The sequence below is a fragment of the Copadichromis virginalis genome, linkage group LG12, assembly GCF_057382275.1.
Source record: "Copadichromis virginalis isolate Kocher_CV1m ecotype Utaka linkage group LG12, C_Virginalis_male_GT1.1, whole genome shotgun sequence".
In the NCBI taxonomy this organism is placed as follows: Eukaryota; Metazoa; Chordata; class Actinopteri; order Cichliformes; family Cichlidae; genus Copadichromis; species Copadichromis virginalis.
In genome coordinates this window covers 21,725,299-21,751,321 of record NC_140629.1, presented here as the reverse complement: position 1 = coordinate 21,751,321, position 26,023 = coordinate 21,725,299, and the positions used below count along the sequence as shown (strand labels likewise).

The 26,023-nt window shown below is 40.3% G+C and overlaps 3 protein-coding genes across 4 annotated transcripts in view; 1 reads left to right on the top strand and 2 right to left on the bottom strand.

Moving 5' to 3' along the window:
* sgsm1a (small G protein signaling modulator 1a) overlaps positions 1-942 on the bottom strand; it is a 36,968-nt gene extending 36,026 nt beyond the window's left edge. For both annotated transcript variants that reach the window (XM_085475362.1, XM_085475363.1), the window contains exons 1-2: positions 863-942; positions 689-732 (exon numbers count right to left, since the gene is read on the bottom strand). In XM_085475362.1, coding sequence (XP_085331488.1) covers positions 689-732; positions 863-881 — 63 coding nt within the window. In that variant the 5' untranslated portion in view covers positions 882-942. The remainder of the gene's footprint in view (positions 1-688; positions 733-862) is intronic.
* Positions 943-4,741: 3,799 nt separating this feature from the next.
* On the top strand, positions 4,742-11,528 carry slc6a4b (solute carrier family 6 member 4b). Its single transcript, XM_085475352.1, has 13 exons — positions 4,742-4,952; positions 5,411-5,545; positions 5,639-5,858; positions 6,002-6,140; positions 6,273-6,407; positions 7,346-7,449; positions 8,294-8,421; positions 8,529-8,641; positions 8,801-8,932; positions 9,137-9,236; positions 9,355-9,455; positions 9,970-10,137; positions 10,234-11,528. Exons 1-13 carry the CDS (start codon positions 4,751-4,753, stop codon positions 10,312-10,314), a joined length of 1,758 nt encoding a protein of 585 aa, XP_085331478.1. The 5' UTR covers positions 4,742-4,750; the 3' UTR covers positions 10,315-11,528.
* Positions 11,529-16,660: 5,132 nt separating this feature from the next.
* Positions 16,661-25,537, bottom strand: ankrd13a (ankyrin repeat domain 13A). The gene is made up of 15 exons (XM_085475350.1): positions 25,043-25,537; positions 23,842-23,977; positions 23,426-23,550; positions 23,292-23,337; positions 22,809-22,952; positions 22,527-22,716; positions 21,778-21,844; positions 21,608-21,689; positions 19,954-20,015; positions 19,736-19,866; positions 19,483-19,640; positions 19,229-19,357; positions 18,947-19,107; positions 18,776-18,840; positions 16,661-18,514 (listed from the first exon to the last, which is right to left on the bottom strand). The coding sequence occupies exons 1-15, from the start codon at positions 25,148-25,150 to the stop codon at positions 18,316-18,318; spliced, it is 1,803 nt and encodes a 600-aa protein (XP_085331476.1). The 5' UTR covers positions 25,151-25,537; the 3' UTR covers positions 16,661-18,315.
* Between the last annotated feature and the right edge of the window lie 486 nt (positions 25,538-26,023).

The following is a 26,023-nucleotide window of genomic DNA, read 5'->3' as shown; positions in this document are numbered from 1 at the left end:
GGAACAAAGGGCTTAACACTATGAACCATAAAAACATTAGCTAATCTAATAACACCTTCCTCCAAACAGATGCTCCTGCAGGTCGAGCTTTGCATCCCCGCACCAGCCTCATTAACACAGGCTTTATGTAACAGTCTAAACAGTCATTATCATGTCAGTGACATGTATGGAAGCTTTCATATACACAAAACTCATTACACACACACACACACACACACACACACACACACAGTTTGAGTCTAGAATCACCAAATGGTTTGGCAGAAGGCTGATGGTTTGCTGTGCCATAAACACAACAAACACTGGCTAAAGACAATCTGCTTCCTTCGTGCTGCTTCTCCACCCAAATAATTAGTGAGGTGCAGCACTACATCATTCATGCTGAGAACAGACCTTAACAAATTAACCAACCATAAACTGTTACTGGACTTTAATAACTATTATTAGTATTCTACTTTTTCTCCCTTACTATCAGCTTGTTTCCTGGTGTTTTTCTGGCTGAGGTACAGATGAGCACCACAGGCACACATCTGTAATCATCACCAGGAAACAGCTGACACGGTGCCAGCCAGTGTTTGTTAGGGATCACCTGGCAAGCCTCTTCGAGCACAGGCTGAACTGCAGAGCTTCATACGAACCAACATGTTTGTTTTTCCGACTCGATAACTGCTGAGCTGAAAACACCCACCTCCTTTTTGACGGTGCGCAGCAGCCGCTGACGGGTCTCTGCCTCTGAAACACAAATAAAATAAACCAAACAGCGCATCTTTACTTTCTGACACGACTCAACTTTCTCCGCGTTCCCAAACAGAGCCAAATGTTACTTAAATAAATTTAAATTAAAATGTTCTTTTGCTCCCACCTGCCATGATTGTTGCCATGGATCCTGTCTCCTGTCTGAACGCAGCACCCTCCCATCAGCTGCTTGTACAATGTGGATCACGACTCCACCTCCTCCGAGCACACGCCTCTTAAAGACACGCTGCGCTCCCTCCGGGAACGGGTCAGAACCAGGGGAGAGAAATAAATGTTCACCGAAAGACAGCTTTCTAGCCTTAAAATCGGAGTGGACTATATTATTTACGGATACAACCCGTATGGATACAACGTATTACAAACGCTCTTTAGTTACAAGAAATCTTAGCGACAATCTGACTCAAGGATAGTAAAAATAATTTGGTTTAACTGAGATTTTGGATGAAATCTATTACTGAAATTAAAACATGACTAAAACACATCAGAGCTTCGTTTTTGCGTAAATTTATCAGATGGGGAAATCTTTTGTTCTTACGCCATCTTGTGGTCAAAATGTAGAAGAACGGTTAAATTAAGATGCCAAACAAAACAAAACTAAAATTAAATTAAATTCTGGGTAAAATTATTATATAAAAATCAGTTATTAACATAATAAACAAATAAAAAAATAAAATTCATTGATTAACCGTAACTACTAAAATAATAAGTAAATAACTAACTAAATTAATGAATAAAATAAAAACAAAAGGCGCAAAAGAGAATAAAAAGAAATAAAATAAAATATATATGAAGATCCATTCTTCCCCTCATCTGTTCTACTGTAACACTCTACTGCATGTCAAACCAGATATGACTCTTCATTATTTTTCTGTAAAATTTAAAATAAAAAAAGCTTGAAAAACCGCGTCATTCTGCAACAGAAAATCCCCACAAAGAGTTATAACTCACACTGTCCAGAAGATGGCGACTGTGTAATATATATTTATACCCAGTGATTAGAAGAAAAATAACCAGCAGGTCCACGTGGATCACCATTTTTCACCTTTTATTTAAATTTTGCACTTACTTTATTTTTTTCTCATAGCATCCAACTCAGAACACATTAGAGAAACCTGCAATGTGAGTTGGAGAACCACAGTAGACTTGAGTGAACTATAGAGTGGGAGATCTTAAGGCCATGAGTCCAGCCACGCCTGGAGGACTGAGCTGTCAGGTGAATCAGGTGGTGAAAGGATGGAGTGATAACACAAGATGACAGACTGAGGGGACTGAGGGATGCAGGGTTGGGCCCCTTTCTCCCCCCACGTTGTTTTTCCTCACAAGCATCCTCTTTAACCCAGGATTCCCCGGCTGGGGTGACTCACACCTTTAGTTAATGTGAGGTAATAGGATGTCGTGTTAAGTGTCATAACAGGACTTCTGCCTGAGTAAACAGCACAGCACACCAAACTCCTCACCAGCTATCCTCTGCCTAATTAGCAATGTTTGTCTTTAGACCACAGCTCAACGCACACAAACATCAACACTCCACATTTATTTGCAGCCTTTTAGCGTAATGCTGTTCTGTATAGGAAGAAAAATGTATTTTAAAAAATGGACAGGTTCCTATGAATCACAACAAGGTGCAAGTGGACAGATCAAATAACAAATAACAGGGGTTGCAGTAAAACTTGATTTAAATACATTTTGATATAAATATACAAAACAGATGAAAAAGGTTAAATTTAGGGACTTTGTTATTTTCTAAATGACAACAACTCAAAGGATTTTTAAACCACACCAACACCAGCTTTAGAAATAACAATGCTGTGTCATACAGGCCTCTTTGCCTGTCAGCAGAGCCTCTGGCAGAAGCCAACATGCACATGTCGATGCGTGATTAGAGTCGACGTGCTCTAACAGACACCAGGGCATGTGAGGGAGGCTCCTGTCAGTCTGATGCTCTTCTGCACATGTATGCCAATGCAGATTGACAGGTTTGTATGTCTGAGAAGGCCAGTAATGTATGGTTTGTTGCTATGTTATTGGCCCTCAGGGGCCCCTACACCTCGGCTGGATAACCACAGCCTTTCCCTCCCAGCTTTTCTCCATCCTAGCTCTGACAATAATATTATCAGAATCAGAATCAGAATCAGAATGGGTTTATTGCCAGATGTTGAGGTTTACAACATTAGGAAATTGCTGCGGTGCTTCAGTGCAGACAATAAGAATTAAAGTGCTATGTAGAAAGAAAGATATGTGCATGAGATATACATGAGATATATACATGAGAATAAGAATTATGAGTGCTACGTAGAAAGATATATACATGAGTGCAGGTGGTGATCAGTGCCAAACATGGAATGATGCAGTGACACAGCGTAGGGTCATGTGTTAGTGGCGGGGACAGTCATGTGGTTATTGTTCATGTGTCCAACAGCAGAGGGGAAGAAACTGTTCTTATGGCGAGAGGTTCTGGTGCGAATGGACCGGAGCCTCCTGCCTGAGGGGAGCAGGTCAAACAGACTGTGTCCAGGGTGAGAAGGGTCAGCTGAGATCCGGGCTGCACGCCGCAGAGTCCTGGAGGTGTACAGGTCCTGCAGAGATGGGAGTCTGCAGCCAATCACCTTCTCAGCAGAGCGCACAACACGCTGCAGTCTCTGTTTGTCCCTGATAGTGGCTCCAGCGTACCACACGGTGATGGAGGAGGTGAGGATGGACTCGATGATTGCAGTGTAGAATTGCATCATCGTCCGTATTACCCGGAGAGGTGCTAACTTGAAGGGGAAATAATCTATATTCTTCTTTGCTTCTCCTTTGATGTCCATTTAGCAGGAAAGGGCCAAAACAACAGTTATTAAACAATCAATCCTTCTGCACAGCACGTTGCCCCAGCTTCAGGTGGGGAAGCTGGGCAGTAAACCATGTGACACCAGGCCAGACAGTGCGGCTGCAACTTGGTTCTTAAGTGACAATTTTATGATATTACTGGATGTCTCCTGTCCTATCCTGTGTCATATCCATTTCCCAAAGTAACTTCATTTGATGCACTCTCTCCGCTCACAGACCTACATGACCATGGCTCTCTGACTATCCAGTTAGTAGCCTTTTCAAACTACTCAGTGCTAAAAGCGGTAGATTTGATTACAAATTCATTTTATTAGGTTTCCCTAATCAGTGCAGTTAAGCTACTGTGATTCTATTTTGCTGTCTTCACCAAACTATATGATGCCACAGGACCAGCAAACCAAGATGGTCCAAGGTGCCGTTTATGGCTTTCTGTATTAAATCTGTGGAAGTTCAAACTGACCGATTGCACACTAGTTAAAATTACTGTTACACTGTGTCAGAAGCCTGTTGTTTGATTTAATCTTTCACTCATGTTTCAGGTATAAGATGTTGAAATCAATTTTCCTTGGCCTTTTTTTGCAAAAATAAAGACACTGATATCCCCAGAAAATGAGGATCATAATGTACCAATTCATCCAAATTCAGTCTTTATATTCTAAAGTTTGAGTTTCAGGCGGCAACAAATTCTAATTCATATTGATAAAAAGAGAAAATATGAGGTTGCAGAGTTTTGAATTTCGATGGTGTGACGTGCAAGAGATGACTTACACAGCGAAACTTCAACATTCACTTTACTGCACATCATGATGCGTTCAGGGGAAAGGAGTTTAAAAAAAATGTGAGTAAAGCTGCAATCCCATCAGTCTTTGCTGCTGGTGAAATTCAACCGTGTTCAAAAACAGGCCTCTCGCCTTTAAAGTGAGTTATCGCATTGATCAACTCTAGCATCGTCGCTTTAGAGTCTGTAAATCATCCTGGACGTTTTAGTTGAAAGACGGTTAAAAAGTGAGGGTATGATTTCTACTGACAGGTATCCCCAAGTGTAGCACCAACAACTCCTCCCACTCGACCCTGTCATCATCACAGGAGAAGCATCCTCCTCTCTGAGGAGCTGTTCCTCTGCCTGACTTTTCACAGTCCGGTGCCCCGACAGGACTCAGCGGTCATGGCCGGCAGTCTGACCCACCACAGCTCCCCGAACCCCGGCTATAGCACCAACAACGCGGTCCCGGTGCCGGTCATCACGCAGACGGAGTCCCGAGACAAATGGAGCAAAAAGATGGATTTTCTCCTGTCTGTGATTGGCTTTGCTGTGGACCTTGGGAATGTTTGGAGGTTTCCGTACATATGTTATCAAAACGGTGGCGGTAAGTAGGCTAAAGGTTTAAAAGCAGGTCGATCTATAAGTTAGGATGTGCGGACTTTGTTTGTAAAACTTGTTCTGTCCTCAAATGATTTTGATCTCACAGTTTCTGCTCGAAAAAGATGACAGCAGAAACTGTCCATGGTGCTGAAGAGAGCATCCATCCGTTAGAAACTCAATTAAAAAGTCTTTGAAATGCATTTGGTCTTTGTTTATAATTTCAAAAAATAAAAGAGCTTAACAAGTTCATATTAAGATAAGATTTTTAGGTCAGGGGACAAAAACTAGGAAAAGAATCACAGGACTATGTGGACAATTCTTTCTTTGCCTGCTCTAACAAGTGGGTCAGTTTCACTTAAATCATGCAGATTCACTCTTTAAGCTGGGATGGGAACCAAAATCAGGTTTAAGTTAGTGTTTTTGTCATTTACAAATGTCCTCAGATGTCATCTCTCCATGCAGGTGCTTTCCTTATTCCCTACATTTTGATGGCCATCTTTGGTGGTGTTCCGCTCTTCTACATGGAGCTGGCACTGGGACAGTTTCACAGAACTGGAGCCATATCAATATGGAAACACATCTGTCCCATTTTCAAAGGTGAGGCCTGAGCTGCTCGACAGATCATGTGCGGACAAAACACATTTTTTATTTGCAGCTACAAAGCTCTTTTCATTTCCTGGTGTGTTTCAGGTATAGGATACGCCATCTGCATCATCGCTCTGTATGTGTCCTTCTACTACAACACCATCATCGCCTGGGCCCTCTTCTACTTCTATTCCTCGTTCTCCAGCATCCTGCCTTGGACTAACTGCGACAATGTGTGGAACACCCCCGACTGCACCAACTATTTTGGCATGGACAACATCACCTGGACAAATGCCTCCAGGTCTCCGGCAGAGGAATTTTACACGTAAGTGCATGTAAGTGTGAGTAGCAAAAACCACATAGGTACACGGCTGTGCGGGAATCCTTGACACAGTCAAGCTGGTGGTTTTGTTTGGGAAATATGATCTTGTTGCTGAAAACGTGATGTTCCATGTTTTGTTTCAACAGGAGGAATGTTCTTGAGATCCACAAGTCATCTGGGCTGAGAGATGTTGGTGGGGTTCGCTGGCAGCTGATGCTTTGCCTTTTTCTCATTTTCACCATAGTGTACTTCAGCCTGTGGAAGGGCGTGAAGACTTCAGGGAAGGTAGTTTTTTTGCTGTCGCTTTACTGCCACAACAATGGATGTTCTTTGCTTGAATCACAGATTTTATCTTAGATTTCTGGTTCTCTTACACCTTTGTTTCCAACTCTGATATATCGCCTTCCTCTGCACCAGGTAGTGTGGGTGACCGCCACATTGCCCTATATTGTGCTTTTTATCCTGCTCATTCGAGGCGCCACTCTGCCAGGAGCCTGGAGAGGTGTGGTGTTTTATCTCAAACCACAGTGGGGAAAGCTGCTGGAGACCAGTGTGAGTTGAAGCTGGGGGACCAGCTGGTTTGTTATAAATTATATAATTATTTAAAGTTAAAAACAAACAAACAAATGCTGTTAATTTAAACGATCCATAAAACCCTTGTTCTACGAGAATACGTTTTCAGTTACCTGTAGTCTCATTTGACATGTGTAAAAATTAAGTAAATAAAAGAATAATTTATTTTCACCGATGTGAGAAGAATCAATGCAGCCACTTTTTAGAGCAGCATTTTATCTATAGCAGGGTCATTTTTTTGCTAATATGAAAAAAGTGCTTATAACCTCTTAGAACTTTCACACTTAGCAGGTCCTGGTGAAATGACTCAAATAAGTTGATATTCTTGATAATTTTAACCAACACTGAGGAGAAATCCCGATGCATATTTAACTTGTTAAAATGATGACACTCAGACATGCAGCACAGCTGGATCTTCCAAATATTCATTTAATTCTACCCACTAGTCCCCTGAGAATCAGCCTGTATTTCTTTTCTATCTATCGCGCCTTCTCATCTTCCTTCTTAGCTCGCTGCTGTTGTTTGCAAAACATGTGTGAGTGCTTTGGTTAGAAGAGAATATGGATGAGATGAAATGAGATGCATAAATAAGCCACAGAGCAGGATAATAAGATGCATAATTGGTTTAGATTTTCTGCCATTAACAAAAGCCTCCCTTTCTGTCTCCCTCCCCGATATCCAACGCTGTCCTCTTCTTTTTAATGCCGAATGCGAGCTGCTCTTCAGATCTCCCTGCATACAGCTGTGTACCCACTGTACCACTGACACAACCAATCTCTGCTTGGCAAAATAAAATAAAATAAAATAAAAACAAGAAAAATTAGATGGTGTTTAATCAGTGACAATTTATTTTAATACTCTTAAATACCATAATAATCTACAGCATCCCAGAGCATTTTTGCCTCTGTGTTTTGTAGGTGTGGGTGGACGCTGCTGCTCAGATATTCTTTTCTCTGGGCCCAGGGTTCGGGGTCCTCTTGGCTCTTTCAAGCTACAACTCTTTCACAAACAACTGCTATCGGTAAGATCCCTCAGTGCCTGCTGACATATGAGACACTGAGTTATTGTCTGAAACTGTGGTTGTGGCTTAAATAGTAAAGACTGATGCTCTGGGTGAAATGCTGAAACCATTGCACGAGTGAAAACACATCTCCTTTTGAGCGTTGTGTTTGATTTTAACGACAAGCTTTGGAAACATTATCCCCGTAACGCCTAGTGTGTCACATTTGATACACTATTTGATACTATTTGAGTTTTTGAGACTTCTGCGCCGACGGTGTGATTTTCTTTTACCTCAGAAAAAAATGTGATAAATTGCACGATACAATTTTAAGCAATAAATTTCCAAAATAAAAAAATAAACCAATTTTTTAAAAAGCTGAACATAGTGTGATACAAATTAAAACTCAAATATGTTTTTTGTATTTTAATTTCTCTTTTGTTTAACAAGAAAAAGTTAAAATGATTGGGAAAGAAATGTTTGAGAAAATATGTCATGTAAGATGCATACAATACAATGTATATACGTTTCCATAATCTCTTGATAAACAAATAAAAAAATAAAATAAAAAAAAACTCAAATATGCAAATTCTAGTTTTAATTTCTCCATGTGTAATTAATGTATTCTTTATTATCTGTTAATTGTAAGTTATTTATTCTATACTTTATAAGCAAACAGTATCTTGTCGGCTTGTTGGGTGTGTGTGAGCTAAGTGTCTCAGAAAAAGTTTTAAGAAATTTGTAAAGAAAACCAGGCGAAATGCTGAAAATGTCATTTCTGCCTCCGTCTGCAAACAGACCTGTTGTTTAAGAAAGTGTTTTTCTATAAGTAAGTTCAATGACTGCGCTGCTTCCTCCTCGGCAGCGACGCCATCGTGACCAGCTTGGTAAACTGTCTGACCAGCTTTGTGTCGGGCTTCGTCATCTTTACGGTGCTGGGCTACATGGCAGAGATGAGGCAAGTGGAGGTTGAGGATGTAGCCAGAGACAAAGGTCAGCAGGCAAAACAGTAAAACATTGTTTTAAATAAAATGTATTGTAACTATTATAATTACAGATACTCACTCCCATCTGTTCATGTTCATTTCTGTGCTTTTAAGGACCGAGCCTACTCTTCATCACCTACCCAGAGGCCATTGCAAACATGATGGGCTCGACCTTTTTCGCGATCATCTTTTTTGTGATGATGATCACACTGGGACTGGACAGCACGGTACGAGATGAGAAACCTAGAAGTATTCAGTGCATGATGATTACTACCACAGATTCAAATTCATAAATTCAGTCCAATATTTCTTATTTCATGAACTTCAAACATCCTTACACTTCTCTACATGTTTCTAATGATAACAGCTGTCTCTGTGTGCTTCAGTTTGGAGGGCTGGAGGCGATCATCACTGCTGTGTTGGATGAATATCCAGATCAGTTCTATCACAGACGGGAACTTTTTGTTCTGTGCTTGGTGGTTGTCTGTTTTTTAGGCTCTCTGAGCACCCTTACCAATGTAAGTTACTCGTGTTTTATATCCTCATCAAACCCGAGAGAGCAAAAAGCATCGCCTCAATATTTTAAAACAATTACCTTCAATTATAATTAATGCTCTGGATACATTGTAGCAAATTGGAGTAGTGCTATCTACTGTCTGCTGCTCAAATGAGGGGAAATGAGTGCTGACTGATGATCAATGATTGTAAAATCTTACTGGCAGGGTGGTGCCTACGTGGTGAAGCTGCTGGAGGAGTTTGGAGTTGGAAGCTCAATTATTGCAGTGGGTTTCCTTGAGGCTATTGCAGTTTCCTGGTTCTATGGTAAAAAAAAAAAAAAAGGGAAAAAAAAGAAGAAATCTATTGACTAGTTTTCTGTTTCTTTTATCACCAGTATAAATTGGTGACCTATAAGGGATTGTATTATTTTTGCTGATTTCAGGAATCCATCGATTTAGCAATGACGTTCAGGCTATGCTTGGGAAAGCCCCGGGACTGTTCTGGAAAGTGTGCTGGGTTGCTATCAGTCCTGCGTTTCTGGCGGTGAGAGATACTCTGAACACCCAAAGGTTCAGTCGTAACGTCAGCGGTTATGCTGTATAAAAACGACAAGATCTTTTAGTTATCTTCACTCATTGTAAATACTTTAACACATAGTTCTTTGGGTCAAATGAGCATCATCCAGTTAAGCCACTCAGAGATCAGTGAGCTGTAGCAGACAAGGATATGAGAGAAAGCTCATTGCAGGATCAAAAGACAGCTTCAGCAGTGGCCTTTAAAGTTGAAGAGAGCAGACAGTTCAGTGCCCCCTCTGTAGATTAAATTCTTCTCTTTGTGAAGTAGCTTCCTTAAATATTTTCTAGCATGCACACAGACATATGCTGTTTGATACCCTAATCTCTTATTTGCATCCACCTATAAGGTTGTTGTCCTGATGACATTTTAGAATTAGAAATCTACACCAATAAGACTTCTTTTACATATTTTTAAATAATGGACTCAGTACAGGTCATATATTAACATATATGGAAATGCTGCGTATCCCATATCTTCTCAGTATATCATTGTGAGCTCCCTGCTGAAAGCACCACCCCTCGCACTGTTTGATTACAAGTACCCGGACTGGAGCATCATAGTCGGGTACATCGTTGGCTTATCATCCTTCATTTGGGTCCCAATCTACATGGTCTACAAGCTGGTGTGGACCCCTGGTTCCCTCAAACAGGTCGGTGGATGCGTGCAAAGTCCTGAAACTGTTTCTGATGCATTTTCTTCTAATCTAACCTCTGCTTCGTTTGCACGCGTCCCTTGTTTTCCACAGAGATTGGCCGTGTGTCTGAGGCCCGAGAGGACAATACCAGACATCCACGCTGAGAACCTCAACATGGCCACTGTACCATAGAGAGATAAACATCTCTGTGTGCTTTTAGATTGCCATTAAAACCACAGTTGTAGGTTTGTTTATGGCTGAACCTAAACATGATCTAACATTATGACTGATTACCAGTTAATGGTGTTGAACTCTCACTGCGTATGTACACTCTGTATAAAGGTAAATGCTGCTAAATTTTTAATTTTGAGAGGATTTGAGATACTCATATCTCTGCCCTATGTGTGTGTGTGTGTTTGTGTGAGAGAGAGAAACAGAAACGATAGAGAGAGAGCGATTCAGACCTGCGTCACCAGGATAGTTTAGAGTTTTCTCGTTTTGCTTTCTTGTGGTTGTACAAGTTAAGTGGTAAAATCTGTGGTCTCTTTTCATCTTATAAAGATAGATGATGCCAAGGAACATGGGAATATTTGCATGGGAACATTTCTATATTTTATGTACGTTGTTGCTTTGCATGCTCAGCTTTACTAACAGTGGGATCATCAGTGTTGCAGTTGTAGCAGCAGTGAGGCTATCATAGTTAATCTCGGTTGAGTGAGTCATTTCGTGTTATTTACAACCAAAACCTGAGGTAAATAACAAAAGAGTGTATTACAGTGTATTTGATGTATTTTGTATTTAGACAGTAGGTCTGTAATACAGTGCTTGCATAGGATTTTAAAGGCAGCAGCTTGAAGAAGTCAAAGTTGAAAAAGTTGTTTTTTTCCCTACTAGTGTTTGCAGTGGAGGTAAGTGAGACTCTCAGACAAAGACCGTGTTAAAAGTGTAATCTTCTTATCATAACTGTGAGTGTATGTTTCACAGTTAAAGTAGACACTAATACAATATGTAAAAGAATCTCATGATTATTTTAAATGAGACTGTTGAATATTTTCTGGTCTTTGTCTGATAGCTTCATTTAACTCCAGATAGCCTGTCTTGCCTTAATATGAATACATGCTATACTGTATTTGCAAAACTTGGAAAGGTTGTATTGATATCTATGGATTCTGTGCCTCTCCAGACAATATTTCCACTTTCTAATTTGAGACTGTTCAAATGTTTGTTTGCTTGTTTGTTTGTGTTTTGCATATAAATAGTAGCTCTGTTTTAGTGTTACCTTATCTGAAATGCTTTATCCTTTATTTACAATTAGGGAACGATGTGATGCCCGAGGTTGATGATTGTTCTGTGCTTTCTGTTCTCTTCGGTGTGGTTTCTGTAGACATGTGTGTGTAAATGAATTATAGCATAAATGGCGTATTTTATCGTTTGTACTCCTTTTCAATAGAACAGATTAAATGTGACAAAAGGAAGAAAAACACTGCATAAGATTTTTAAATTCCACTATTTATATCAAACACCCTGTGCTTTTCCTGAACTGTAATTTCCACATGATGATCTTCGTGTCTTTGTAATGGCTGTTGGCTGTCATTGTTCACCTCTATTAGATATTCTAATTAACAAGCTAATTTGCAACATCCACAATCCATCCACATACGGGCGAATAGAGCAGCTTAAACCTTCTGATCTCCTCAGGCCCTCACACTGACACAGACACACACACATGTACAATTTCCGCTAACGCTACCCTTCAGAGTTTTATCTGAGCACGGCTCCATCACGTCAAGGCTGACAGGTATGAAAATATACGAGAGTGGGAAGTGGTTTTGAAACATTTGATTCCCCAATGAGCTGCTGGGTGATGGACGTGCAGATCAAAGCCCTTTTGTGTCAGTGACTGCTATTGAAGTAGAGAACAGGCAAGCACAGGAGACACATAAAAGAGGCAACGCTAAATAGGTGGTTCTCTCCTGCTTGATATGGACAGCTTTAGAAACAGTATACATGGAAAGAATTACTGCATGAACACACTGTTAAACCCTCCAGTTAATGCTAATAATTCTAACAAGGGGTGAATAATAGAAATAAAGGAATAACATTCATTCATCACATGTGCAGGCAGTTAGACTTGACTGTACTCTTCTCCGACTTGTTGGTGTCCATTGTACATGGCTGTAGTTTCTAGTTGCTGATTTAACCAGTGGTGACACAAAATACATCTGACAGTTGTAAGAGATTCAACAACAAAGGGACTGATACTGGGTATTATGCTTTTCTACCACCGATTAGCATAAGCATTTTAAGCTAGCTTCTTTAGCCTACAGGTAGGCTAAAGAAGCTAAGGACTAAACCACCAACCTCCTGACTAGTAGGCAACACGTGTTATCTCCTGAGCCATCTATTTGTTGGGTTTTTGTTTAAAGACAAGAAGCAAAATCAACACAGGAGACAAAAGATAACAAACCTTAAAATTAAACAGGAAGTAAACAAAGGAGGCTGAAAAATACATGAATATTCACAAATACGAAGGCAGGAAACATAGTTAACATGGACACATGAGGACTGAACATAAAGTCAGAGACGAGGGAACACTGCAGGACAAAGACATAAACACAGAGAAACAGATAGGGAAACCACGATGATCAAAACTACTATTATATACATGAAAGAAAACACAGGATGAAAAACTGAAAGTTATCACTGGGGAGTTATAAGAAAAAAATGGACTCAAACACTCATAGATGCCACAAGAAATAAAGCTTGTAATCTACTAGAATAAGGAATGCAAAACTTCAAACACTTGTATTAACAATAAAAGGAATTAAAACTCCCAAAATAACCAAATTCCTCAGGCGGCGACCTCCCCAGCTCATTTACTTCTGATTCCATCCCCTTCCAGAGGGTCCTTTCACTTGCCTAGCCCTGATATTCACAGATGGCTGAGGTGATCCTAACTGCAGCAGATGGTCTGATGACACTTGGAGGTCTAACTGTTAAGCAACTCAACTGACTGATCATCTAATTTACTGCTGAATTAAAAAATACTTTCCACTGATTAAACTAAAATTTAATTTAATTCGGTTTCTATATTGCTAAGTCATGTCAGCCGTTATCTGAAGACACTTTGCATCGTACTGAAAAAGCTTTAAAAAACACAATAATGATTTGATAATGATGAGTCCTTTTATATTTTTGTGTTAAGCTTAAGGTCATAACTTTATGATTTTAAATGCCTTCCATTACAATACAATTTCTGGCTTCATGCTATTATGAAATGCTGTCTTGTTGTGATAAATGTATCCAGGAAGCCTTCGATTTTACATTCAGGTCACCGTGACTGACATTTCTTAACACTCATTATGCCTTTCTAGCATGTAATCAACAGCTGTACGAGTTTGCAATGGTGTGCACTTGTCTATAAACGATGAGATTATACCCCAGTCACGCAGAGTAATTATATTAAAATATAACTTCAAGGAGCTCAACCTTTCTAACGAGCCTTCTTTGCTCTTTGACATTTCAGAAACTGAGAGTGTGAGAGACACCACACGACTGTTTTATGTTGCGGAGAAGAGAAAAGAGTTTGTACACTTTGTATTTCCACCATCCTGAAGCTTTCAGTGTCAGAGCTGCTGAGAGAGTCTACAGTTAGCTCAGCTTACTAGGCTGAGATGAATAATCTCTGTCTCATAGTTGAGCTGTAACCAGTCAAAGGGCTATTCCACGAAGCGTGTTCATCAAACTCAAAATTTTAAAAACAAGCTCAGAGTTGTTAATTTAATCCACTTTCGGGAGTAGGGCCTAGGGGAGACTGGGACAATATGTTCACACACAAGGCAACAAAGGGCGAGGGAGTTGGTGGGGACACAGCTGTAGACACCTACGTTACGTGTGAAAGATAAAAAGACTGAAGGAACAGAATAGGAAAGACTGTGGGGAGGATCTTCATCAATATGAAAAGCTCTCAAACGTATTAAAAACAATTCAAAGTACAAAATGCATGCGCTCCTTCGTCTTTTCCAAGACGTCCAGCTGAATTCTTTGCCGGGCCCATTCTGGACCCCGGGCCTTTTGTTTGACACCCTTGTTCTGGACAGTTTCACGATACAATAATCCAACGGCGTTAGGACCCAGATCCTATAGCGGAAGAAGAAACCCCTCGCTGTCATCCTCATCCTCCATCTCCATCCTCCACTGCTAAGATGCTGCATCTTCTCACACAAGCTGCAGTAATGTGCTTTAATGCGCTGGTTATCGCTCAGCCCGACGACTACAGGGTGGCCGAGAGAGCTTATGTGGTCCTGCAGAAGCAGAATTTAGGTGAGAACAAATGTGAGGCCTGTGGAGGGGCCGTTCAATGATCCCGACATCCAGGTGTAAGGTTCAAGGTGTTTATTTCTCTTTAGTCTCCAGCGACCACAACTATATACTGCAACAGAAACCTTTAAACCAGTGTAACCAGTTAACCCGTCGCGCTTGTCTGCCCGTTAGTCTGTTTTTATTGGCTGTGCTTGTGTTTTTGTCCTTACAGTCACACTGGGGAGTGTCCTGGCGGTGGTGCTGGTGCTGATGATCATTATGGCTGTCTGCGTCTACAAACCGCTGTCTCGTCGCTGAAATCTGGAGGACTTATGAACCGAGAGACAATCCTGTTCTGTCTGCAAAGTTACACCCGCTCTGTTGCCGTAACCATGTGCAGATGGGAACCGACTGAGGGAAAAGCAGCTGCCAAAAAGCCCAGTGTGCGCAGTTAGTTTATAAACACAGATCAGGCGTAACTTTGTGAGCACTGATGGTGAATAACAGTGATTATGTCTTCATCATGGCACCTGTTGGTGAGTGTGGGCTATATTAGGGTGCAAGTAATCATTATGTCCTCAAATTTGGTGTGTTAGAAGCAGGAAAATGTGCAAGCATAGGTGTTTGAGTGAGTTTGAGGGCCACTTTGTGATAGCCAACTCTACTGAACATCTCCAGAATTGCGGGTCTCTTGGGCTCTTCCCGGTGTACGGTGGTCAGTTTCTATCAGAAGTGGTCCAAGCATGGAGGCTCACTGATGTACGTCAAGAGTAACGGCTGGCCAACTTGGCCCAATGCAACATTTTCACTAGCCCCCCCGAAGGTGCAATTTGAGCTACAGTAGCTCAAATTGCACCTTCGGGGGGGCTAGTGGAGTCCATGCTTTGATGGTTCAAGGCTGTTTTGGTAGGAAAAGAAGGACTAACGCAGTATTAGACAGGTGGCCATAATGCTATGCCTGATCAGTGTATCTTTAATGTCTTTAATTTATCTTGATCTCAGGTCAATTATTAATATAATTTAAAGTGAACACAGATACAGTGGAGATCAAACATCTGAGACTGGGCCTCATGTTTCCAGCAGAAAACTGCTTTACCACTATCACCTGTGTCATCTTCAGGTGATAGTGGCAAAAGAAACTGAATCACATTTTATGACTAGACAAAGATCGCAGATTAAAACTTTCCAGAAATTGCTCCATCTAAACCTCGCTGTTCACTGTCACTTAAAAGCAACTCCATCACAGATAAGGACATTTCTAAATAAAAAGTAGAAGAATAAAAAGTGCAGTTGAAATAACCACGCCTAGTCTGGTCTCAGAGGAGGAGCGGTGGTCTCTTGGGTTGGGTAGGTGTGTAAATGCGAGATTTGTGTCAGTAGCACAAGGGTATATGCGGAGAGAGAGAGAAGGATAACAGTGCATTAAACCCAAAGTGCTCTGGAGATGGATACTTGTACTGAGTTGATTCCACCCTGACCAAGGAGAACCACTGGTTTCATCAGAGACATCCTTCACCCTTCTGGTTTTGGAGAATATTATTACTGCTAAGGAGCCAACACACCGGGCTCGCAGGAACTACTTTAAGATGATACACATCACAAGAAACTCCTTGAATCATTTGCTATTAGCTGTTATCATTTTCAAATAGGGGGTAGATATTCTGAAATTCAGATTCATTTTTAAGGCTTTTTGGCTCCACTGCATATTAGTTTATGTAAAATTGCTTTTGTAAATAGAATGAGACAAAACTGATTTAAAATGCTCACCTAATGGCACAAGTAGTAATCTGGGCCTGTATTTTATAAAAAGAGAGCACCATGTGTTATTTATTTGGGTTTCAAAGCTGGAAATTTTGTGATTGGTTGTATTTTTTGTTTGATGAAAAGCAAAAGTTCTGCAAGCATTAAACTTTGAGATTAAAAAGTGAGAGCAAGTTATCATTGCTGTCTTTGTTTTGATCTGGTCATGACTGAACCTGATGTGCAGGATAAAATCAAACAGTAAATGGACTGGTTTTTATTTAGTGCTTTGTTACTCTGCGCACTCAAAGCACTTTCATACAGCTCGCCTCATTCACTCATTCATACAAGCACTTCTATGCTTTTTCTATGTAAGTACTTTCTATCTAAGACTCACACTCTGGTCATCAGTCCATCACAGAGTTCACACATAGAGACAGGCAACTATTCATGGTCACACACACCACATTAAAAAAAAAAAAAAAGAAGCATGCAGTAATGGAAATAAAGTGCTTTTATTTCACAACATTTTGAAAACTGACACATTCTCTGAAACTTTCAACCTATTATAAAAAAAACCTTACAGCTCAAATGGCGCACTGCAAAGATTTTCATTAAATTAACTAAAGCTACCATTTTCAAATTTGACTTTTCAGCAGTTTGGCAACTTGATCTTTACAGTTAGTAGCTGTTCAGCTGAAGCTTCTGATGCAGTCAGTCGCACAGACCTCTGATAAAGTGGTTGGTTGTCAGTAAAAATCATTGACAGTGGTTAATGAGTGTTACTTGGCATCACACAGCTGAGACACCTTGTTTTTCAAACTACAAAATTTTAAAGAAACTCATTTAAACAGTTTAGTCTGAGTTGCACTGCATATAAATTTTGCCACGCTTCAGCTCCACCACGTGTTATCAGAGCGAAGCAATCCTTGGCACATGCTGAAGAAAAGAAAAGGAAAAAAAAAAAATCAAACCCCAACGTATGGCGCTCATGCTTGACCTCAGGGTCTGTGCTGCTTTCCTTCTTCCGCACAGAGGTGTTGAGTTGTTCATGGATACAAAATGTAGACTGCCCTTTGGAACTACTGCTTCCCAGCTGCATGACTATTATAAATCCACAGACAGACTGGTCTTTGCTATTGCATTTCTGAATTGAGGTGAAGTTGCTCAGTGAGAATTTACAAAAAAAAAGAAAAAAAGAAAAGAGAAGTCAATTTTCACCAGAAGCTCAAGACAGGAAAGGAAAGCCAACCACCCCCTTTATCCTTTTTGCAAAGAGATACTACACCATGCGGCTAATTTCAAATTTCTTTCAAAGCAACATGCTCTACTCCATCTGTAGAGAGTACATTCACAAAGTACAAGAAGACACATTTACATATGAACATCTGAATCAACCCAACAAACCTTTCCAACTTAACACTGGCATAGTGTTCTTATAGAACGATATGCTAGAGTGGTACCATATTAAAATCATTTACCTGGCTAACTTCTGTCAGTTTTACAGCTGATTAACAAAGTTATTCCAAAGCAAAGGAACAAAAACAAAACAAAACTGCTAACCCTGAGTTTTCTGCTTTTCAGTGAGTCCAATATCTTCAACCAAGTGACTATGTAGGGAGACTTTACAATGACAGCACTGCTGTGTTTGTTTGCCGGGGCCGCGAATATCACATTTGTGTGCCGACACTATATGAAGTCACCTTTGAGCAGTCAGTCAAACTTTTTTTGTTCACAGAACCACGTTACACTGACTCAACCCTCACCCGAGACAACAGTGACAGAAATACCTGCAAGTTGCCGCTGTGAGTCTGAACTGAAACAAAGAAACTGAATAAATAAAAAGTAGAACCCATCCAGAATGATCTCAAACAGTCCAGGAAAGAAGCGTGACGATGGAGACACTATACTGAGATAGAAATATACAAAAAAAAGAGTATACTCTTACCAAAATACCTTCTGAAAAATATTGGATACAGACAGTTTGATTTTGGCTGTGTAAGAATTATCTGCTGTAGAAAGAGATCTGCAGTTGCATAGTTGATGAGAGTGGTTAGGAAGGAAAACTGAGGTGTGGTGGTTGCTTTCTGGATCAGCAGAATTTGTATTATTATAATTATTATTAATATTTATATTTCCCTCTTATTCCCTTTATTTCTCTGTGAGCGAAAGCTGCAATATCCTCTCCAGCTCCTCTTCCTCTTGTTTCCTCATTCTCTCTTCTTCCTCTTGAGCTCTTGCAGAAAGCTCCATTGCTAGACGCAGGTCTGAATCAGGGCTAGAGGCAGAGGCAGAGCTGGGAGGGCTGGAGGTGTCTCTATAATCCACCAGCACCCCCTCTGGGATACTCCTAGAAGGTCAACAGGATAAAACTGAGATTCACCTTTTTTCCTGTTGCCTTTACTGATGCTTACAGGCAGCGAGGCAGAATATCATCCTCACAGGTGGACACTGAACAGACTTAAGGTGCGCAGAATAAATATGTGATAAAGTTTGACTAAAAACACTACAAAACCAACCATGTGAATCCCTAGGCCTCCTAAGCTGCAAGCACCTTCTATTAAAACACTCAGTAACAGAGTTACTTGTAACACTGTTAATCTGTTCCTACCTGTCACTCTGGTTAATCGGCATTACATCAGCGAAGTCCCCATCAACATGATCCCAGAGCCCCTCCTACAAACACACAAACACCAGGGGAAGTTACAGTCTTCAGCATGTGGGGAGGGGGGGGGGAAATTTGCATGAAAAAGAAGTTTGTGTCAGTGACGATTGCTCTGACCTGGCCAGTGCCTTGACGAGACTCCAGGAGACTCTGATGGATGGCGTACTGTAAGAGCTCCTCATCGTTATTGGACACAGGCATGTGGCGGCTTCCCCCGCGACGGTGATAACTCGCAGGTACCTCAAACACCGAGGGACACACCTGGAAAGGAGGTGGTGCTGGGTAGGGTGGATAAAAAAACCAAAAACAAAAAAAAAAAAAACCAGTAGTTGAGCAGTTTAAAATGACAATCGTGCGTTTTGTGTTTAAATATTCTGGATAAACCATCTGCTTTCCAACCTGCTGCTTCATCGTCTCCTGTGGATGTTGGTGTGGCTGCTGCTGATGTGTTCGCTTCCTCCTCAGTGCTGCATTTATTTACACTACCAAAGGTAATCTTGGCATTAAGCACATGAAACAGGGGAATCTCTGAAAGAGAGGGCCACATGAGATACCAAAGTGACAACAGAAAGGGTATCAGAGTGCTTCTGCAAATCCAAAATTTCTAGTGAAAAAAATAACAATAAATAAAAATCATAAAACTGCAAAAATACCTATTTTAACAGGAAATCCAGGAGGGAATTTCAGGGTTACAAAGTCTCGTAGTCTTGCAAAATGGGAACTCGTGCGAGCCATGAGGTCGATAATGGGGGTTACCTGCTCCACCAGGGAGAGGGGATGGTCCTCACTCATCCACAATGTTCCTTTGAATCTGCGTGAGAGGAGATTGCAGATAAAGTGAAACATTAAATTCCACAATACAACTAGGAAAATGAGTGGACTGGAGTTTAGAACACTTGAAATTACTTCTGTGTTCGAATACTCAGTTCAATAGGACGGCCGATGTCTCGTTTCACAAGGTCAAAGTCGGGATCAAAGTATTCCTCTGGAGTGATCGCAGTGGGATTGTTGGCAGTTGCATATTCGAGAGTCAGGTCCTACAGAATGATGAAGTCGCAAAAAATAAGCAGGTGCATGGCAACAAAATGTATCACGTTTACAATAATGCTGAAGGAACAACTTACTCCTTGCGCATTTATGTGCTGCTCCACAGTCCCCAGTAGAGACTCCAGGATGTTTCTTTCACCTTTGGAAAGACCAAAAACAAAAGAAAAGCAGCCAATCAGCACTCAGATTCAGTTCTGTTATGAGTGTAAAGAAAAGTTGACTATAACAACATTCAAACCACTTCCCTGACATTTTGAACTGGCAGCAGATTTCATGTTGTTTTGAAAGGCATCAACAATTAAACTTTATTATTACTATTATTTTATTTCGCTGACACTTTGGGTCCTTTGGGTTAGTGGATGGGGCATCCATGGATCTGCCTCAATCAGTCAGGGATACATGTCAGAGAGGACGACCCTGCCAGTGTTGGTGCTGGTGTTTAGGTGAGTGATACAAGGCAAAATAATAGCCACATTAATACTAGAGCGCTACAAAGCGAGATCAATTGGTTAGCGAGCTATGTCAAGCTTAAAGTTGGAGTTTTTGGTGTGACAAGAGCAGCTCTCGTTTTACCTGGCTAAATCACTATGGTAACTTGTGCTGAATGAATAATCTTGTGGGGCAAAGGTTATGTTTAGAGTTTCAGTTTAAAATATACCACGACTTCATTGATTCTTTTTTCTCCTCCCGAAGGGTAGGTGTATGGATTTGGTTCTTTTTTAGTATGTGTTTGTTAGCATTCTTATCAAGATACCTTTTTCTTGAGCTGATGTCATTTTGGTAAAAAAAAAAAAAAAAAAAAAAAATCAGGTCAAGGTCACACCAAGTGTGAAAAATTAATTGTAAAAACTTTATATTACCCACAATTTTTATAGATCATCTTCAAACTTCACATAAGTACCCAGGTTGCCTTCACCTTCATTCTTAGCACCAAAGGCTAAAGTTCACTGTGAAAAACGCATTCCAAGGAACCTGTCAAAATATATACTCTTAGAATATATCATGAGAGTTATATTCATATGAAAGGGCATGGAGGGAGCTATGAACCAAATACGACACGCTATGATGTCACAATGACACCATAACAGGCTGAAAACCGTGTGCTGTAATAAAGACATCATAAAACATTGAAGTTTAGTGTAGCCCTCGCCCTGCAGAAGGAGATCTCCCTGAGTGCTCTTGTTTACAGCTTGTTTTCTCTGCTGGGAGGATGGGGGAAGTTAAGTTATTAAGCCCTACCTTACTGATATAATGAAAGAAGCAAAGCTGTAAAATCACAGCAGGTCCCTTAAAATTTGCATATATTGTTTTGGCGATGCAGAAAACGTATAAATGTTTTTATGCTTGCTTCCAATCTGCTGATAAGTCTCCTTTACACTGCAGGAATTGCAGCTGCTAGAACACACAACAAACACCAAAAATGTTTATTAAACTTAAAAAAAATAAATACAACTTTGATCCACTGACAAATTAAAGAAATTTCCATGTCTGCTTTATTTGTCTGTGCAGAGCCTGAAGCAGAAAGTCTGGCTTAACAGATCCGTTATCATCAACTAGGTTCTAGGTTTTGTGAGCCAGCTAACACAAAGAAAGCCCGGCTGTGTTGAGCTTCTTTCAAAGGATACTTAATAATTAATGCTGTCACTGATCAGTTCATTTAAACTATGTGCTGAAACCCCCCCCAAAAGCAAACAAAAACAATATATATACTGAAATACTTAAAAACTGTACTTTTTATCCTGGCTTTCTCCTCGTCTGTAAGATGCTCCGTCCGTGTCCTGATTACCACATTTACATTGTTCACACTGAAAACCTGAGAAAATGACAAAAATACAATGTCAGGTAATAAAACCAGCACATTTTATAAACACATTCTGGTTTGATTTATAACTTCTCTATACCTTCGCTTCAAATCCATTGACTACTTCAGTTTTATCAGCTCTCCAGCCCCAAATGCCAGACTTAGTCCTGTAGGAAAAACACAAAACAAAAGACTGGTATATATCCAGAAAACATAAAACATCATAATAGAAGAGATTCATCGTTGTTCTTTAGATTCAAATACATTCACAATCCAACAGTGCAACAGCAACTACTAATGTAAGGATAGCTGAAGTAAGATGCCGTCTGTCACCTGTGTCGTCATCATCATTGTGATAACATGTCCTCTAGCTGGATGTTGAATAAACAACAAAAAAAAAAAAAGTACTAAATATAAATATTGCATTTAGATGCTACAGTTTCCAGAAGGACAGACAAGAAAAAGCTTGAATATCTCATGTAAAAATTCCATAATAACTCAATATACTGTATAATAGAGAATCATCTACCCTGCTATTTTAACATGTTAGATTCTGGTTTGACGTGTTAATTTTGAAAAATTTAAGAATATTCCATGTAAGGCCTCAAAATATTTCTTATCTTATACTACTGGAAATGTCATCCATAGATCAGAGGTGGTGATCATGAACTCTAATGGGTTACACAGTAACCTGGCTCAGGCAGTAATTCCACTGAAACAAGATGCCATGAGAAGCCAACTCTCGTGAAGTAGCATAGCTTTGGAGTTCTGTCGCAGCTTATCAAACAAATTTAGATCCTTTCCTGACATGAGGAAAAACAGGAACAAGGAGGAATAAATGCCTCTTACCTCTCAAAAGCAATATCCTTTGTGTCCAAGTAGGTGTTGACAATAGGAGTCGTCAACCTTTTTGCAACTTCCTGCTCAGCTGGCTGCATTGACTCTAACGTCACATCCTCCATTTCTTGGGATATGTTGAAGCGTTCGATGTCCACGACTTCATCATCATGGTTCACCTCCATCAGCTCTGCAAATGAATCTGCAGACACGCAGACAGGGAGTCGCTTAGACCATTTTAATCAAAACAGCAGCAAAGAAAACTCGTCTGTGTGAGGGAGTGTAAACACATGCCATCTCCTCTGAAGATGTAGCTTCTACGCCCTCTGATCCAGGTCATGTTCTCAAAGCCTAGAAGAGTAACATCCACTCGCAGCGAGGCGCCGCTTTTCCAGATGCGGCAAACATCACTCGGACAAACCCGGGACACGAGAGGAACTGCGAAACAACAGGATACAGAAACAAAAAGCATCCATACGTGAAAAACACCACTTAAGCAAACAAATACTTCACCTGCCATCAGGCAGGTATGTAGTTTTTCCTGTGTGACCTGATGAAGCCGCACAGGAAAAGTGTCAATCTTTAAAAATAGACTGCTGCCTTAAATAAAAAAACAACAACTTTTGAAACCATCCCTCTTTTGCATACTGGATTTCTGATAAACTAGCTGTTTTTGCATGAACATAATACTATTTATACACTTGTCTACTTTAAAAATCTACTTAAAAAATATATATTTCCACTCACAAAAAAAAAAAAAAAAAAAAAAAAACTTACTCCAACTGGTGAATTCCCATTTCATCTCCATATAGAAGTCTGGAGACTAGAAAGAGCAAAAGAAATGTTATAAATGTTTCCAGGCACACTTACAAATGATGACAAGCAAAAGGCAAAAATATATGAAGTCACACCACTCGGATCTTTGACAGCAGCTCAGGCACTCCTCCCAGGGCAGTGGAGGCTTTGAGGTAGTCTCTGCGTTGAAGCACTAACTGAACCATCTCTGGATCTCCTGTGCTGACTGCTTCCTGCAGCACTGCCCATAGAAAGTCAAGCAGAAACAAACCACTAAACCTTTTAATGCAACAGCATCCGTTTCCTGAGAAACGATTAACCATTAAAAACCTCAGCAATGAAATTAAAGACCAAAGAAACCATTTTACTGCTGTGGTAGGAGTTGATATTCTTGGATAAGTATATTTACAAGAAACCTCATCAACAGCAGATGACGGGTAGAGTTATAGACAGCAGGGATTGAAAATCAACCAACAAACCAATCCAAATCCTAGCCCTCCTTGTCTGTTATGTAGCTAGCTTCGTAACAAACCTGTCCAATTATTGGCATTTTCTTTAGTCACTTGACCGCCATGTCTCAGCAGGATTCTCACTGACTCCAGGTGCCCGAGTGATACAGCCAGGTGCAGAGGTGTTCGGCCTCTGGGATCCACAGCCTCGATGTCATTCTGAAAAATAATAAGGTGCCTGTTTAGATTAAATACTACCGAGCTGACATAACAACCTCCAAGCAATTACTATAACCAGTGCAGTCAACAACATGCAATTTGGTCATGGCTAACAATGATATAAAACTGCTGGAGTCAGTACAGAGGAATCATAATAATTGTATAGTTTGGATGTATAAGCCCAACAAGGGCTGAAAATTAGGAACAGCTATAAACTCTTTGTGCGGCACATCAGTTTCATGCTCTGTACTGGAACTATGTCAAACTGCATTGTCCATTTTAAGTAAATAAAATACACTCTCAAGCACGTATTGAGGTAATTATCGGCGTAGGGATGGGAATCTAGAGCTTATACTATTCATCGGATTATCATAAACCCCCCAAAACATCGAATCTTTTCACGACACATGGCATGTTTTTCCCAAAGTTGCAGATTGCACAACAGTGACACCAGACTCGTGATAGCGGCACTTTTTACACACCTGAGTCACATGCAAGCTTATTTCCCCCTACACTTTGTCCAAGCAGTGAAAATGAAACTGAGTTGACAGTAAAAACCAATCTGACCTATAAAGAAAATCAATAATGGCATTTGCATCAATAAACTCTTATCAATACCCATCCCTAACACTTCTTATTGTTTGAGCTACTGGATCTCTCCATTTTGAAGCTAAATAGCAATGCCGAGTTACTGTAGGTAGTGCAAAAATAAACAACAAATCTATGCATGCGAGTGATAAAACACGTACTGCTGTCTGTTAATCAGTGTATTTGAGGAATCCAGTGAAATGGGACAGAAGCTTACATTTTAACTGGAAACAAGCTACCAGTCTGTACCGGAAGACTTTTGGTTTTTTTGTCTTTTAAAGCTTTCAAACTTATAGATGCGTAAAAAGCTGCGCTACTCAGTGTCATGTGTATGTGGCTGCCTGCGGAGCATCTGTAAACACCACTGGCCTTCTTTAACTGCCTGCCTGCGGAAATTCAGCAGCTCACTCCTGGCTTAGTCCGGCTAGCTGAGTATCGGTGCCAAAGTTACCAACCTCGCCAGTGGTTTTAACCAACCTGCGTTGATGTTAATAGCTGCTCCAGCTTCCTGTAGTCATTCTCCCACACTGCGGAATGTAGGGGAAACTTCACCCTGATGTCTTCGCTAATGTTAGCCATGGACATCTTCCTCTTTCTTTCAGTGCAACGTTAGCCACCCTCTAACAACTGGAGCCATGAGAAAAGCTGGGACAGCCACAGTAGTTACGCCAAAAAGCTTTGATCCATGCCTTTAATGTCTGACAGCAGCGTCGAAGGAATAACCAATCCGGTGACCAACTTTCCCCCCCAAGCCTTCCCCTAAATAAAACTTTTGAACAAGGAAGTGCCAGGAGTAGTTCCCAGCAACGACAGGGGTGTTCTATATAGAAACAGACTCGCAGTCCATTAAATATCGCCTGATTAAGGTAACCTAATGGTCAATTTTAAAGGAACACCTTATATACGGTTTACAAAAAATCATTTAGGCTAAAAACAAATGAAACAGCACTCGTAGTTAAAATCATCGCCTTAAAAAAATAATAGACAGTCCCAGTCTGGAATCAACCATTTAGCATGTCGACGTGGGGGTTGCAGAACCTTCATTGTTAGTACTATGACTAAATAAAGTGATTTCTATATTGTCTAACTTTGGTTCCCATATTTTGAATTCTTGAAATGTAGCGCTGCTATATCGTGCAGACATTAGCTAAACAAACCATGTAAATTCCCAGAAAGTTAATTGTCCTATTATGCCCTATAACATTGAAATGGGATTGGCAATATTACGTTTTGAGAGAGGGGGTGGATGCGGGTTAAAAATCTAAATCTGTACCGCCAGGTTATAATGTACATAACTTTTTAAAAAAATGAACTTTATTTAGAACAATAACAATGACAATCTCAAAGAGACAAGCGACATATTAAATCAATCAGAACAGAATCACATCTCCTGTACTATAATGTACATAACTACGCCTGCTAAATTTAAAGATAGTATATAACGTTGTATGTATCCGG